The sequence below is a fragment of the Thunnus albacares genome, chromosome 3 (assembly GCF_914725855.1).
Source record: "Thunnus albacares chromosome 3, fThuAlb1.1, whole genome shotgun sequence".
Classification (NCBI taxonomy): Eukaryota; Metazoa; Chordata; class Actinopteri; order Scombriformes; family Scombridae; genus Thunnus; species Thunnus albacares.
This window is the reverse complement of record NC_058108.1, coordinates 30,516,450-30,531,578: the sequence shown is the minus strand read 5'-3', so window position 1 is coordinate 30,531,578 and position 15,129 is coordinate 30,516,450. Positions and strand designations below refer to the sequence as shown.

The 15,129-nt window shown below is 38.0% G+C and overlaps 1 protein-coding gene across 1 annotated transcript; it reads right to left on the bottom strand.

The window, feature by feature from the left end:
• Positions 1–192: 192 nt before the first annotated feature.
• LOC122972180 (dynein axonemal light chain 4) lies at positions 193–4,983 on the bottom strand. Its single transcript, XM_044339027.1, has 4 exons — positions 4,876–4,983; positions 4,264–4,343; positions 1,555–1,638; positions 193–1,346 (listed from the first exon to the last, which is right to left on the bottom strand). The coding sequence occupies exons 2-4, from the start codon at positions 4,333–4,335 to the stop codon at positions 1,182–1,184; spliced, it is 321 nt and encodes a 106-aa protein (XP_044194962.1). The 5' UTR covers positions 4,336–4,343; positions 4,876–4,983; the 3' UTR covers positions 193–1,181.
• Between the last annotated feature and the right edge of the window lie 10,146 nt (positions 4,984–15,129).

Below are 15,129 nucleotides of genomic sequence, written 5' to 3'. Positions count from 1 at the left end.
TACTTTTACCCTTTTCTAACCTTTCAAAACCAGGCATTTGAACTTCAAATCTATCAATACATGAGAAAAATGTTTATAAATTCTGTTTCCTGAGAGAGGAAAAAAAATCATACCCATTCTCTCTGCAACTATTCTTTTTTTCCCCCTAATTGGGATTAAAAAAAAATGACAGAAGAAGAACACAGACTGCAGTTTAAGTTCCTATTTCACCACATTTCAGAGTTTATTGTACAATCAGGTCAGTTCACACACAATGGTCCATTGCACTGGATCATTAAAACTGGCGTCAACATGAAAACAATCACATTGCTAATATCTCCCAGTGTGGCGATATCATTAGGGATTATTACAAACACCTTTACAGGGAGAAAAAGTGGATCAGGTTTAGTGTTGTTTGGGCTCAGGAGATTCTGAGCCTTCAGTTGTAAGAAGATGACACTTGTCTTTAAAAAGAATTTTTTCAAGTCGCATCAAAATATATACACATAAAAAATATTAAAAATTTTATTGAAAGACAAGTGTGGTCGTTTGAGAGAGAGAGAGAGAGTGAGAGAGAGAGACAGAGACACGTGTGAAAAGTTACACAGATGGCGTGGACGTTTTTACTGTTGCACAAAATCTGATCATACAGTTGAAGAAGGTGACAATGTAATGTTTGTCTTAAAAAAACAGTGTGTGTCCAGCACACACAAACATACAAACCCACTCACACGCACACGCACTCCCTGAAGAGGAATGAGGATAAAGGACTTTGGAGACCCTGGCTGGCTGTTGTTTTTTTGTAAAAGTTGAACTTAGACTTGCAGACACACACACACACACACACGCACGCGCACACACTCACAAATGTTTAAGACCATGGATACGGCTTCAGAGACGGATGGAAGGTTGAAAGCAGAGAAAGAGAAAGTGACAGATAAGGCAGGAAGCTATTTTTATGCCTACGAGCCAGAGTGTGCCGCACTCAAAATTCCCTTTCAACTATTTTCCCTGCCAACTATTTTTACATTTTTTAAACCAGACAAGATCTCCATATGATGGTTTATTATTTGCCACAGTGGTTGGTACTGTGGACAAACTAACCTGCTGCAACAAAAATGTAACCAGCGTCTGGCTGGTAGCTGGTGTTCATTCCCAAACCAGTGACCACATCAGAGAGGAGGAAAGACAGGAGGGAGGTGCTAGGAGCATTTCCACACGCACACTGCTAGACTTCCTCCGAAGAACATGTAGAGCAGGTTCTTCACCTCGTGCGTGACCTCAAAGCCGAAGCCTTCGCCGATCACCACGTGCCACGAGCTGCCGAATTTCTTGTCCATGGACTCTTTGATCATCTTAGCTGCACTCTGGGAAAGACAGCGAGAGACAAAACGGATAGAAAAAAAACATCCATCAATGAAGAATGTGAACTTGTTATGAATTAAATCTTAGAACAAAACATCTGACACAATACCTTTGTCTCCGTTTCACTACATACAGCACAGCAGGCAAATATTTATTTCTAACCAACCTACCAAATAAACATAAAAGACTGACAGCACAATGTACACATACCTCATTGTTAGTAGCAAACTTTTCACAGGCTGTCACACACAGCTCCATAGTCTCAACCCTCATTTCCTCGGGCATGTCTGTGTGCTGAAGACAAACACAAATCACAAAAAACATGTTTTTTTTCCTGACTGAATATGAATCTGTTCCATTATATAACATTATGCGAGTGAGTGTCAGACAAACAAGAATTACGCATTCTGACTTCAAAGGGCGAAAACTATTTCAGAATGTTTGACAGAGTTCAAAAGCCGAGGAAAACAAGACATTTTGCTGGATGCTGCAATCGCGAGTGTAAAGCGTAGCGCGCATCAGCTGCGTTGCATCACTCGATGCCCGTAGCACACAATGAGCGCATTATAGTAGAGCTGCAACTAACGCTTATTTTCATGATCAATTAATCTGCAGATTGTTTTCTTGATTAACTGATTAGTTATTTTGTCTAAAAAAATGTCAGAAAATGGTGAAAAATATCACAGTGTTTCCCAAAGCTCAAGATGACCTCAAGCAACAGTCCATAACTCAAAGTTTTCACTTCACTGTCATAAAAGACTAAAGGAATTAGAAAATATTCACATTTTAGAAGCTGGAATCAGAGAATTTGGACATTTTTTTCTTAAAGAATGACTCCAAACAATCAATCAGTTATAAAAATAGTTGGTGATTAATCTTATCGTTGCAGCACTAGGCTATATCATGCAGGCAAGGTACAGTAGATGGGATGTTCTGATCCGGGAAGCAAATATTATCAAACTGCTGCTTTTCTGACCTACATTGATCCTGGGAAACAGGACAACAGAATGTATTGACAAGTTGTTGTTGATCCACGATGACACACGTCATGACACACCCAGCGTGTGTGTCCCTCACGAGTCAGAGCAGTCTTAAATGTCTCTCATCTTTACTTTATGACAAACTCAGATCTGCACTATCTACTGTGGTGATGCCAGTGTTTAGTCTGTATGTTGTGACTGCCCGAATGTGACAACACAGACATAATGGCTGAAAGAGCGACTGTTGTTGAGCTACAAGTCATATGCACTCTACAGTTACACACTTTAGCCATCACAGAAACAGTCTTAACGCTGCTGTGTTGTCTGTCTGCTATGGTTTGCTAATGTCAGACTACAAGCTGAAAGGGTTACTAAAATTATAAATAAAAGAGATCCATTTTGATAAAATGGAACACTACCCAAAGGCAAGTCTAAAAAGGTGAGTCTTGAGCTGCTTTTTAAAAGATGTCAGCGGATCTCAAGTCCAACAAGAGACGATTCTAAAGTTTAGGAGCCACGACTTCACTCCAGTTTTGAGCCTGAAGCGAGGAACAGCCAACAAACCCTCATTAGTGGATCTTACTGGTAATATAAAGTCTGCGGTTGATCTCTAATAAGCAGCTGCCTGACCATACAGAGCTCTAACAGTACTGAAGTCTCAAGACTCTTGAATAAGATTCTGAAAGAATGCCTGACAAAAGTTGACGGTAACCGGCGACCGTGTCTGAGAGCTTTTTTAATCTTTTGCTTATCAAATTTCCTTCCTCCGTCCCCCCCGTCTGAGGTCTGTATTGTGTGCAGAGTTTCACTGTACGTGTTTGGAGGAACTGACATTGTTATTGTTTTGTTGTACTTGTCAAGCCATTTAAATTGTTCTATTCTGATGTTTTGTACGGCCTATGTATAGTGTTGTTGTAATTGTACTGTTGGATGCCATGGCAATGCTGTAACTGTATTGGTCACTGTATGTACTGTTAGTGAAAACATTGATTATACAGAACTGTGCAGAAGTTTTAGATGTTTTGATTATTTTTCATAACGCAACACCATCAGGGTGGTGTCTGATTGGTCCCAAATTCATTCTGCGGTATGACAACGACCCCAAACATCCAGCCAGAGTCATAAAGAACTATCTTCATCAATAAGAGGAACAAGTAGTCCCGCAACAGATGGTATGGCCCCCACAGAACCCTGATCTTAAGAACTGTGGAAACTCCTCCAAGATGCTTGGAACAACCTCCTTGCCAAGTAACTTGAAAAGCTGTGTGTAGGTGTACCAAGAATTGACGTTGTTTAAAAGGCAAAGCATGCTCACACCAAACACTGATTTCAGTTAGGTTTCTCCTGTTTACTTACTTCTTACTTTGTAAGAAGTTAATTGATGAATGAAAACTATTCATGGCATTATTTTTGAGAGCATCCGCACTTTACTCTTAGTGCCTACAACAGTACTGTTTTTACCAACTATTAAACTAATTTGCAACTATTTTGATAATTCCAAATTCTGTGACTCCAGCTTCTCAAATATGAATATTTTCTGGTTTCTTTAGTTGCAGCCCTACAGAGCACATATCTCCTTGTGTTATCAGTTATGATTACATTAGCTTGTTAACTTGTATGTAATTTGTATCAACATGTGATGTAGCATTCAGTGACATTGAGATATGTCCTTACATCACATAAGAGATGGTTCATGCCGCCTCTGATTTTAGCTGGTATGTATGATTATTGAATTTAATCATACTTGCCTAACTACATTTCAGCTTCATTCCAGTTGCAACCTGCAAAAACAGCTCTACTAACCTAACTGCAGCAGCACAAAACTGCAAAGAGTAACTTATAAGCAGAATACAGTTTAGATCTTGTCAGTGCAGAATAAGTTATGCAGTTATGATGTTCTTGTCCTCTGCCCAGAGGCTCTGTCCCACATGTCTCCTACCCTGATGAGAGGGAAGCTGTGCAGTCTCTTGTAGTCGGCCTCTTCTTTCTTTCCCTCGCCAGTCCCTGCCATCCCGACTCCTGCAAAAGTACCAACATGGGAAATATTAATCCATAAGGCGCTTGACCCCTTAGTTTGGACGGGGACAAAATGTATTAAAAACTGAGAAGCATTTCATGTCATGAGCATGGACAGTCCAGTATAGCAGAACAAGCTCCCACATCTGTAGCTAACAACACTCTGTAACAGTACCCGGCTACAGACGAGGTTAGCTTTATCACTTAGCCAGTGCTAGCTAGCAACAAAAAAGTATCTTGTCATAGTTTCCATAAAAATGTCAGGTTTCTAGTTTGAAAAATATCGACACATATGGCCTGTTACGGCGGGTTTGTAAACGTGACCAGGCTTCATCAGGTGAGCAACCGTAACTAGCGAACCAGGTTACTAGCCAGCTAATTAGCTTAGCGTGTTTGGTAGCAAACAGCTGATGCTACCGGTTAATGTTTTCTATCCCAAATTCGACTTATTCAAATCCACCGTCGTATGATTACGAGTTACAGCGTGTTATCGATAGTTAATAAATACAGGGTGACATCGACGTGAGTTACTTACGAGGCGTTTGTTCAGCGAAAACTTCTGTTTGGCTCCCAGTTCGGTTGTTAAGGAGACATTTTAAACAAGAGATAACCGTGCAGGGAAAGCCCCGCCTACTACAGCCTAGCTTCGTTCCTATTGGTTCAGAGACTGTCAATCAACATAACGACGACCGTTATAAACCGCCCCTTGTCACCAACTGCTGAATCAACTTTTTTCTGTTATTTTCCGTTTTCCAAGGACTGTTTTAATGGAAACGTTAATTCAACAGTATAGCAACCAGTGGTGGTGGTCTTCACTTAAGTAAAAGTACCACTAGAGCAATGTAAAAAATAATCTATTACAAGTAAAAGTCCTGCATGAAAAATCTACCTCAGCAAAATACATTATTAGCAGCAAAATGTAGTTTAAGTATTGCAGTAAATGTAGTGGTTTGGTCCCTCTGACTGATATATTATTATATATGACATCATTAGATCATTAATACTGAAGCATCAGTGTGTAAGCAGCATGTTACTGTTGTAGCTGCTGGAGGTGGAGCTAGTTTGAACCACTTTATATACAGTTAACTAGTTTAGTCCAGTGATTCCCAACCTAGGGGTCAGGCCCCTCCAAAAGGTCACCAGATTAATCTGAGGGGTCACGAGATGATTAATGGGAGAGGAAAGAAGAAAAAACAAAGTTCTGTTTTCAGTTTTTGGACTTTTTCTCTAATCTTTGATTTCTGGTAAAATAGTGGATCATTTGAACATTTATTGAAATGAAACCATGTGAGAAGTTTAGAGGGAAAAATCACTATTTGGTGGAGCTGTTAACAACTCAGACATCTGAAATGTGACCCTGAGTACACCCTGCTTTTTATAAGACGTCAAAAGCTAAAATGGTTGAAAACCACTGGTTTCATCTTTAACAATGTGTGGTATTTGAAAAGCTTGTTATATTATCCAGTGTGCCAAATCTATCTATCTAGCGATGGAAGTAACCTATTCAGATATTTTTCATCCCCTTTCTATCCTCTGCAGTTACGTAAAAAAAATCATTAAAAAAATCTTCTGCTTTGAACAATAATATGAGTCTGATATGGTTTTCCCACAAAAAAAGATCAATAATAATTTGTTAAAAATCCTTAAAATGACCTTAAAAACCACCATCTGTGAATATGCAAATATTTCAAAAGTTCAACTGCTTTACACAACATATCTCCTTCCTCACCATCCTCAGTGTTTGTGCACTGGAGGATTCAACTTTCCACATCACCCATGTTTAAATTGTGTACTGGGTCACAATTGACTCCAAACCAGTTGTGACATATCATGATAGTAGGTACATGCCTTTAACTCAGACTTTTCTCCTTCAGCAGATGAATTTGAAAACAGCCTTCTAGTGTCAAATTCTGCATGTACATCACTCAAGGTAGACCTTTAACTGCTTTGCAACTGGGTATTTTATTCAAAAACAACACACCATTTTTATTTGATTCATTTAATAATTCAAGTTTAAAGAAATACAAACAATATACAGAACATGATATGATACAGAACAGGACCGACCCACCAGTGCTGCACAACCACAACCATTGGTTCATAAAATGATAATATATTTTGTGTGCAAAATTAGAACCTGTCAAATATATGTTGTGCAGTAAAAAGTACAATATTCCCCTCTGAAATGTTACAATACATAGCATAAAATAGAGATAAAATAAATATTTAAGCAAATAAATGTAACGAGTAAATGTACGTTTGTTGTCATCACTCTGTCATCTGTCTTTCTGCTTGTCTGCTCTAAAATTACACCATCATCTAGCAGACTGTGCGTGAGTAAAAACCGTTCTCTATCCTTCCTAATCAACCCTCTTACTGAATCTGACCCACATTCAGCTGGAAACATCTGGGTGGAATCCCCAGGTGGAGAGTTTTGACCCAGAATTGTCAGTCTGCTCTACGCACTTTCGCACACAGACATATAAAAATCCACAAAGCTCTGAAAGTGAGACAGTCCCTGACTCTCTCTGTGAGAGTTGTGTCTGTTGATGTGAGGTTGTGCATTTAGCCTCACACGCCCACTGGTGATGTTTAACCCAGACTGAAATAACTGCAGCACCATCTGGATTAATTTGGAGTCTGAAACAATGACTCCCTCTTGGATTAGAGTGGATTATCAATCCCTTGAGAGGCGGGCAAACAGATCACATTATAATCTTTCTCTCCTTTTCTCTCTCTTCTGTCCTTGTCTTTACTCCTCTTTCTGTGTGGGGTGATATAGATTTTAAATCCCTCACCTCACCTCACCTTTCCTGCCTCATCTGCGCTGAAGAATGCTTCCTTAGAGAAATAGGGAGCCATTAACTAATTACATAGTAACAGATTATGTTATGTAATGTTTTGGCAAGGTCTCCTATCAGCCCAATTGACCCGGTTTGGTTACATCATCGGTTAAAGAGCCAGATAAATACATTCTACTTCAATTTGTGCATATTTATCCATGTATAGTGTGTGTGAATAGTTGTGTGATCAGCTGATCTCAAGTCAAAAACAAAACTCCAATGTTGTAAAATTAAACGAGAGGAGAGTAATTTTAAGAAAAAGTAGGATATTAAAGATGAGCAATAAGAGAGAAATTATTAGAGAAAGAATGTAGAATAGATATTACATCTGCAGACATTTAATTTAGATATTTTTTTTCAGTTTTTAGGATTGTAAGCACAGAACAATACATGCATTTTTCTTTTGTTGTTGTTTGTTTGTGATTTTTTTTAATGAATTTTATTATATACACAACATTAAACCAAAATAAACAGGACATACAGTAAAAAGAGATGACAAGATAAGTAAAAAATACAACTATAGCCACCAGTCTAAAAATAAGAACAACACATTAATGACGGATATGAATCAAATCAAGTATGGATAGTATTCAGTAATACTAAAATAATGGAAAGGGTTCAAGTTTTTGAAGATGCAACAGAGGAGTTTTTGTACCACAGATGAATTCTTAACAGTTGAATTTCAGATAATCTCTTGATTGCCGCCACCATCCCGAACTTGAGGCAGTTATTAAAAGTTCAGAACAGCCAAGTAAAGTGTGCAGTGAATATACAGTATAGAATCAAAAATCTTTGACCAGTGGAGACCAAGTCAGCGCTGCCAAATGTCTGATAATTACCATATTTGTATGATTATTTTTCCCTCTGTAAAATATACGATCCCATAATGTACGATAATTTGATCCTAGTATTAGTACAGGGCAACCTGTGCATGCTATGTCTCACAAGTTGCGTCAGTTTTTCTCCAATATGCCTGCTTTGATAAGATATTTTACATTAGTACATTTGTGACCGAGCATCTGCAGACCATGTTTTCTGAAATTACACATATACGCCTATTTGTTCTCTTGGTTATGACTTGTGTACAATTCTTTTCCTCCAAATACAATAATTTTAAGCCTCTGCTACGATACTTTAACATTTCCCATCTGGTAAAGCTGGACCAAATGGACCAAAATTAAAATGAATGGGCTAATGTGACCCACACCATGTTAAATCCAGAACATGTTCTATTATATTAAATTTACTATCTTACACAATTGGCAGAGCAAGAATCCACATTTCAGGACAGTAAATTAGAAGCAACAGCCAGCAGCGCCGTTTAGCTTAGCTTAGCACAGAACAAACACAGAACAGCTAACCTGGCTCTGCATGTCCAATGGTAACAAAATCTGCCGATCAGAATCTTTAAGGTCTACAAATAAACAAATGATATCTCATTACAAAAACCAAAGCTCAAAAACGACATGTTGTGGTTTTATTGAGTGTTATGTGCCACACTATTTCTCGGCCAGACAAATACACTTTTTGTGAATGAATTTTAAAAAAAGAGATATGAAATGTTAGTGAAATTAGTGAGTATGGACAGAGACAGACCAGCTGTTCCCCTAGCTTTCAGTCTTTATGCTAAACTAAGCTAACCGGCTGCTAGCCTGTTGTAGTTTCTTATTTACCGTACAAATATTTGAGTAGTATTGATATTCGTATCTAACTCTCACTTACATGTGAAAAGGGCTAAATCTACCTACTACTTGCACAATCTTTGACTATGGTAACAACTGGACAAATTCTGGAAAGTGGTCAAATCTCTTTAAGGCATTACTTCATCCACCCTCCCTCAGCAGATTATATTGGACTCTAAAGTTGTGAATGACGAAAAGGATATTTATAGTGCTTTTAATGATCATTTTATCAAATCAAGCTTTCTGTTTAATAAACTCAGTGGCATGGATGAGTCACTAGAGGCCCAAGATAATGTCTCTATCACTATTTCAGAGGAAGAGATGGCCTTATCTCCAAGAAAAGTCTCTTTTCTTTTAGACCAATTAACTGCTTTGAAGTTCTCCTTGCTTTGTGTAATCCTAAGTACATGAAAAGCTCTCTGGGCGCAGACAAGTTAGATCCCTATCTTTTAACTCTTGCTGCCCTCATCATTGCTGAGCCTTTGACACAAATTTTTAATTTAACACTCTTCTCTGGTTCAATTCCAAAAGTCTGGCAATCCTCCACATAAAGGGGGAGATTCAAATGATCTGAATAACTACATACTAATAACTACTACCTATCTCCAAACTCCCATGTCTAGCAAAGTTGTTGGAATCTTTTGTAAATGAACAGGTTTTTATCTGCAAATGCTATTTTAAGTACCTATCAATCTGATTTTAGAGCTGGCCATAGCACCATTACAGCAGCCACTGTTGTTTTAAATGACATAGTCTCTGCTCTCGATAGTAGGAGACATTGTACAGCTTTGTTTATTTATCTATCAAAGGTTTTTAACACTGTTAATAACAGACTACTTCTGCATAAAATGGTCTTGATGGGTTTTGTGGATGCATCCTTTAAATAATTTCAGGACTACCTCTCTGATAGAGCACAGTGCTACAGGATTGAAGTCAGAGGTTTTGGGATTAAAAAATGGTGTTCCACAAGGCTCAATTTTAGGCCCGTTGTTGTTTACCTTGTATATTGGTGATATCTGGGCCTCAGTAGACAACTGTAAAGCCCATTTTTATGCAGATGATAGTATTCTTTATTCTTATACACCATCTGTGGAACAAACTGTGTCAAATCTTCAGTTTGTATTTGACTGTGCGCAGACATCCTTGAAAAATCTTAGATTGTTTTTCGAGTCCAAGACTAAATTTATGATATTTACAAGGTCAAGAAAGTGAGATCACACCTACAGTATTCATTATCTGAGTGTGGCCCAAAGTGAACATGTCACAGATTACAAATACCTGGGCATTTGGCTAGAAAGAAGCTTTCATTTAAAACACACGTATTTGAACTCACAAAGAAAGTGAGAATTAAACTGTGTGCACTGTACAGGATCCAGCCATGCTTCTCTTTAGAAAACAGAGTGGCAATTGTTCAATCAACTCCAATGTCAGTCTTAGATTATGGTGATATTGTGTATATACATGCAGCCCCATCCACGCTGAAATCACTTGATGCAGTTTCCCACAGTTCACTACATTTTATTACTGGGGATGGTTTCAGAACTCATCACCGTGAATTATACCAGAATGATGGTCTTTTCTCAATGATAGAAGGGAAAGATACTGCCTCCCTTTTGTTTATAAGGATATGCTAGGCAAGTTACCCTCCTACTTCACTTCTCTTTTAAAACATCTGTCATCAAACAAGCTCACAGAAATTTATATCCCTTGAAACTCCCCAGATCAATACTGAGCTTGGCAAAATAGCTTTTAGCTTCTTTGCACCAAATAAATGAAATTACAAGAGGTATTGAAATTGGACAGGTATGTGTCAGTGGATCATTTTAAGTGTTTGCTGGATGATATGGTTGTTGTACAGTGCTCCTGCTTTGGTTGATTCATAGACATGGTTGCTATTTATTGTTTATTTGTCTGCTAGTTATTTGATTTATTTGACATTTATTGACATTACTGTGGTTGTTATCATATACTGTATATCCTTCTAGTTCGTATGAATGTGAACTCAGGGCATTGCTGTAAAAGAGCTTAATGCTCAGTCAATTTTCCCTGAATAAACAATGGTTATATTTCCCAAAATGTGAAACTATTCCTCTAACAAACTCTCCTTCTGTGTATTTTCAGAAATATTAACCCCTGTCTATTTAATCAAAGCATATTACATTAAGATTCAACATTTTCATTAGAAACAAACCAGTTTAGACATCAAATGTCTTCAGTAGGATATTTTTAAATAGCAAAGACTGGATGTTGAACAAAAATCAAGAATATTACTTCACATCTGTAAATAACAAAAAAAGCTGAAAGATTTTTTTCTCCCACTGACTATATGATGCAAAATGCTTTACAGTATATATAAATCTTAAATTGTTGCAGGTGCTTCCAGCCAAGCAATTTGTAAATAATTTCTCATAGTGAAGCTATGGCAATTAGATGAATTGCAATCAAAGTGCATTGTATGAAAATAATTATATATTTTTGAGAAAGAACAAAAGAAATGTTATTACTTAATTCTCGACAATTGGATTTGCTTTTTATGAATGTGTTTTATTCGTGTGTGGTGTTGGTGTTTGGTTTTGTAATAATAATAAAAGAAGAGATTATATGACAAAAACAACTTGTGCAGTGTGGTGTGTACAATCTTCTTGGATCAAGTGTGAAACAGCTTCATAAAATACACTGAAAGAGAGAGATAGAGAGAGACAGAGAGAGAGAGAGTGTTAAATACCCAGGTGATACACTCAAAGGAAAGTGCCAAGAGGGCTTGTAAGTTAGCTGAAATAAGAATGTCAAAATAAAGCAGAAGGATGTAGATGGAGGTGTTTTTGACAGAAGCTGTAGTGAAAAGATGCCAGCAGGTGACGAGAGGCAATGAAAGAGATGATGAGGAGGTGGTTTAAAGACCTTGAGCAAAGTATTCATCACAAGGGGATATATTCTGTAAACAGAGCCCTGAGCAAAAGAAAAAAAAAAAAGCTGCTGCAATTGATGAAGAAAATCCAGCAGAACAGTTTGGATAATGAAAGACTGGTTTTGAGAGGCGAAGAAGTTTGATATGAAGGACTGATAAAGAGTGAAATTACAGTGTAGATATGGAGAATGTGGAGATCTCACAGTGATGAAGCGATGCGTTGCAGTAATTTATAATCTGTTTCAGTAGACACATTGGAAGCCTGTGAGCATATGTGCAGCAACGGATGAGAAAAACTTGGTGATATGAGGATTTGCTGTAAAAATTACTATTTGAGTTGGTGTTTGTGTGATAGAGAATGTGGTGGTGGTGTGTGTGTTAAGGTCAAACAAAGATTTCCATAATATGTGCCTGCCACGGAGAGAGGTAATTAAGGTGTATCTATAATTCAACAGCAGAGGAAACAGATTGTCGGCGAAGGGAGAGGAAGACCCCATGTGACTCTGTTAACAAGCTGTGACAGACAGAGTTGAGATCAACACAGAGATGGAGGAGAAAATCTGAAAATAACAGTGATGAAAAAAATATTCACTGACTGGATGAGTCATTGTACGGCTGACTGGTTGCCTAATTGACTGGTTGATGACTAACTGACTGACTCACACCCTCATTCACTCACTGATGGATTGATTCTCTAATGGATCAATAGGCAGCCGACTCATAAACAAGCAGCAAAATCAGGTTAGGATTGTGCAAGGTACATTTATCACCTTCATGGCATTTTTGATGCATTTGCCAATTTCGTCGGGTCTTAATTTATTTATTCTAGTTAACCTTTAATGACTTCTTGAATGAGGTTGTTGTACAACACACACACACACACAGACGCACTCACACACACACACACACATACAGGCACACACACACACACACACACATCTGGGTTCATATGTTTGTTGAGAGGTCCAGAGGAGCTGCATCAGTGATAAAAACAGTTAATCTCTGATTACAAGAAGGCAGCTGCTTCTCTTCTCGCCAAATAGAAAAAAAAACAGTTGTTGCTGCTGTCAAAGCCGCTGTCAAAGCCTCATGAGAACTGCAGCTGGCAAATTCTGTAGTCGTCTAACAAAAATGACAGATAAAACAAAACCCTGTATAAGAAAATCAGTTGAATCATAGAAGCTAGTGGAAGTTTTGCTCTCTATTAAAATGTGTATTTTCTCATTGCCCCTTCCGCTGTCAGAACATACAGTATATGTATGCAGGACAGGGCATGTGTGTTTGCTTTGTGGTGATTTATTGATTAATTGCAATTTCTTTCATGAATGAAATTACATAATCAACTGAAATGGAAAAGGTTCTGCATTGTTGTTTAGTTTTGAGGAATTGTCCTGTAAAAAAAATCTTTGTTAATATCTTATTATATCTTATTACTTAAGTTTACAGTGTGCTAACATGGTGCATGTTACTAGATAATTTGCTTGATACAACATACATATAAGGGAGAGGTGGTGGTGGTGGGGCATCCATAGGGCCCCTTAACTGGGTTGATCAGGCCATGATGTAAAGGAGAAAAATATAGCTGAAGCATAAAACTAAATTAAATTGAATACTGCAAAGAGAAGAGATCCTTTGATAAGCACAAATTCTGCCAATGTTTTGAATCAGTAAATATGACAGATCAGACTCTTATTATGGATAATAACCAGAATCCTTTAACCTCTTCTAAATGGTTGTTTTCGTCTGGGTGTGAAGCAAGTAACACAGGGAGAAATGAGGAAACTTAAGACAGGCTGAACAAGATAACAATGACTTGATTGGTATGACTTTTAGAAAGTGATCTGAAATGATAAAAAACTGCTTCCTTTTAATAAAACTATAATTAAAGTAATGAGTAATGTGATTACTTTATGCTTTTTTTGGCAGCATGTTGGCTCAGTGGTTAGCACAGTTACCTCACAGCAAGAAGGTCCTGAGTTCGAACCCCAGCCGTCACAGGTCCTTTGTGTGTTTGCATGTTCTCCCTGTGTTTGTATGAGTTTCCGCCGGGTGCTCCTGTTTCCTCCCACCATCAAAAAATATGTATGTTAAGGTAAATAATCCTCTCAGTGCCCCTGACCATGGCACTGGCGGCAAAAGAACTGAAGTTGGTCCCCAGGTGGTGCACTGCAGCTGCCCACTGCTACTAGTGTGTGTGTATAGGATGGGTCAAATGCAGGGGATCAATTTCCCCATGGAGATCAATAAAGCACCTCAAAAAATATATGCTAATGAGTAAAGTAACTATGGTATTGTTCAGCAGCAGTGGTAGTAATAGTGGGAGCTTTAGAGAAAAAAAAAAGACTTAAATTATACTTCCAAGAAGAATGACAAAGAAGTATAATTGGTCGCACAACTGAAATTATGTACCCAAAGGAAAAGAAAGGAAACCAAGCTCAAATGAGACAAACAATATTATGAAATGTTAAGCGGCATCATATCACAGTTCAGCTGAGTCAAATGCCAAGAAATGTTGTGAGTGGGCAGATCAGTAGTCACGAATCGAACTATCTCAGTTAAAACTATGAGTAATCTATTATGTCTACATCAAAGATCAGACTTGCTGTGGTGTCTGTTGAATACTTTCCTCACCAGCTCCATATAAACACACACACGTGTCAATTCACCTGACAGCAAAGATGCAGCTTATCTTGCATGACTACGACTAAATTAGACTAAATACCTGTCTGTGTGTGTGTCTGCATGTGTGTTAGGGTCAGCTAAGGTACTTAGTTGAGGTGTAGTCCACATGAGCTGACAGGTGTAATGAGATCTGTGAAAATTAGCCGAGCTCACACACAAACACACACACACAAACACACACACACACACATTTCATACCTAACACATGTACACAAATTGCACACCTATCTTTGATATCATTTTTGAGGTACAACTCCAGAAATGTTGTCATAACCATTTTATTATTTTTCATCCACCTATTTCACGATATCATAGAGAATCCATGAAGATGCAAATAAGGACAAGCGAAACACTGTCACAGCCTTCAACAACCAAAAGCAAGAGAGATGGAGAGAGAAATAGTGACAGAGAGAAGTAGAAGAAAGAGACATAGAAGAAGAAAACAGAAACATTTGACTCTTTTTTGGGGGGGCATTAGAGCCCAGGCAGGCACTTTACAACTGAGCATCAAATTGTAAGTGGGGCGGATGTCTTGAGGTAATAAACAAACAGGAGTACTGATGTGTACGGTATTTGAACCACAGTACACAGTACACATCACTGCACAGTCTTGAATGGGTATATTTTTAGTGTGGTTGGCCAAAGTGGGAATCAAATCCTCACCCAGCACAGTG

What these genes read in the sequence shown, in the direction of transcription:
- LOC122972180 (XM_044339027.1), bottom strand. Translation starts at nt 4,335, where the DNA reads ATGGCAGGGACTGGCGAGGGAAAGAAAGAAGAGGCCGACTACAAGAGA. An exon ending in ACAGCTTCCCTCTCATCAGG is followed by an intron (nt 1,639 to 4,263) that starts GTAGGAGACATG and finishes GTTTGTCTTCAG; the next exon opens with CACACAGACATGCCCGAGGA. An exon ending in AGTTTGCTACTAACAATGAG is followed by an intron (nt 1,347 to 1,554) that starts GTATGTGTACAT and finishes TGTCTTTCCCAG; the next exon opens with AGTGCAGCTAAGATGATCAA.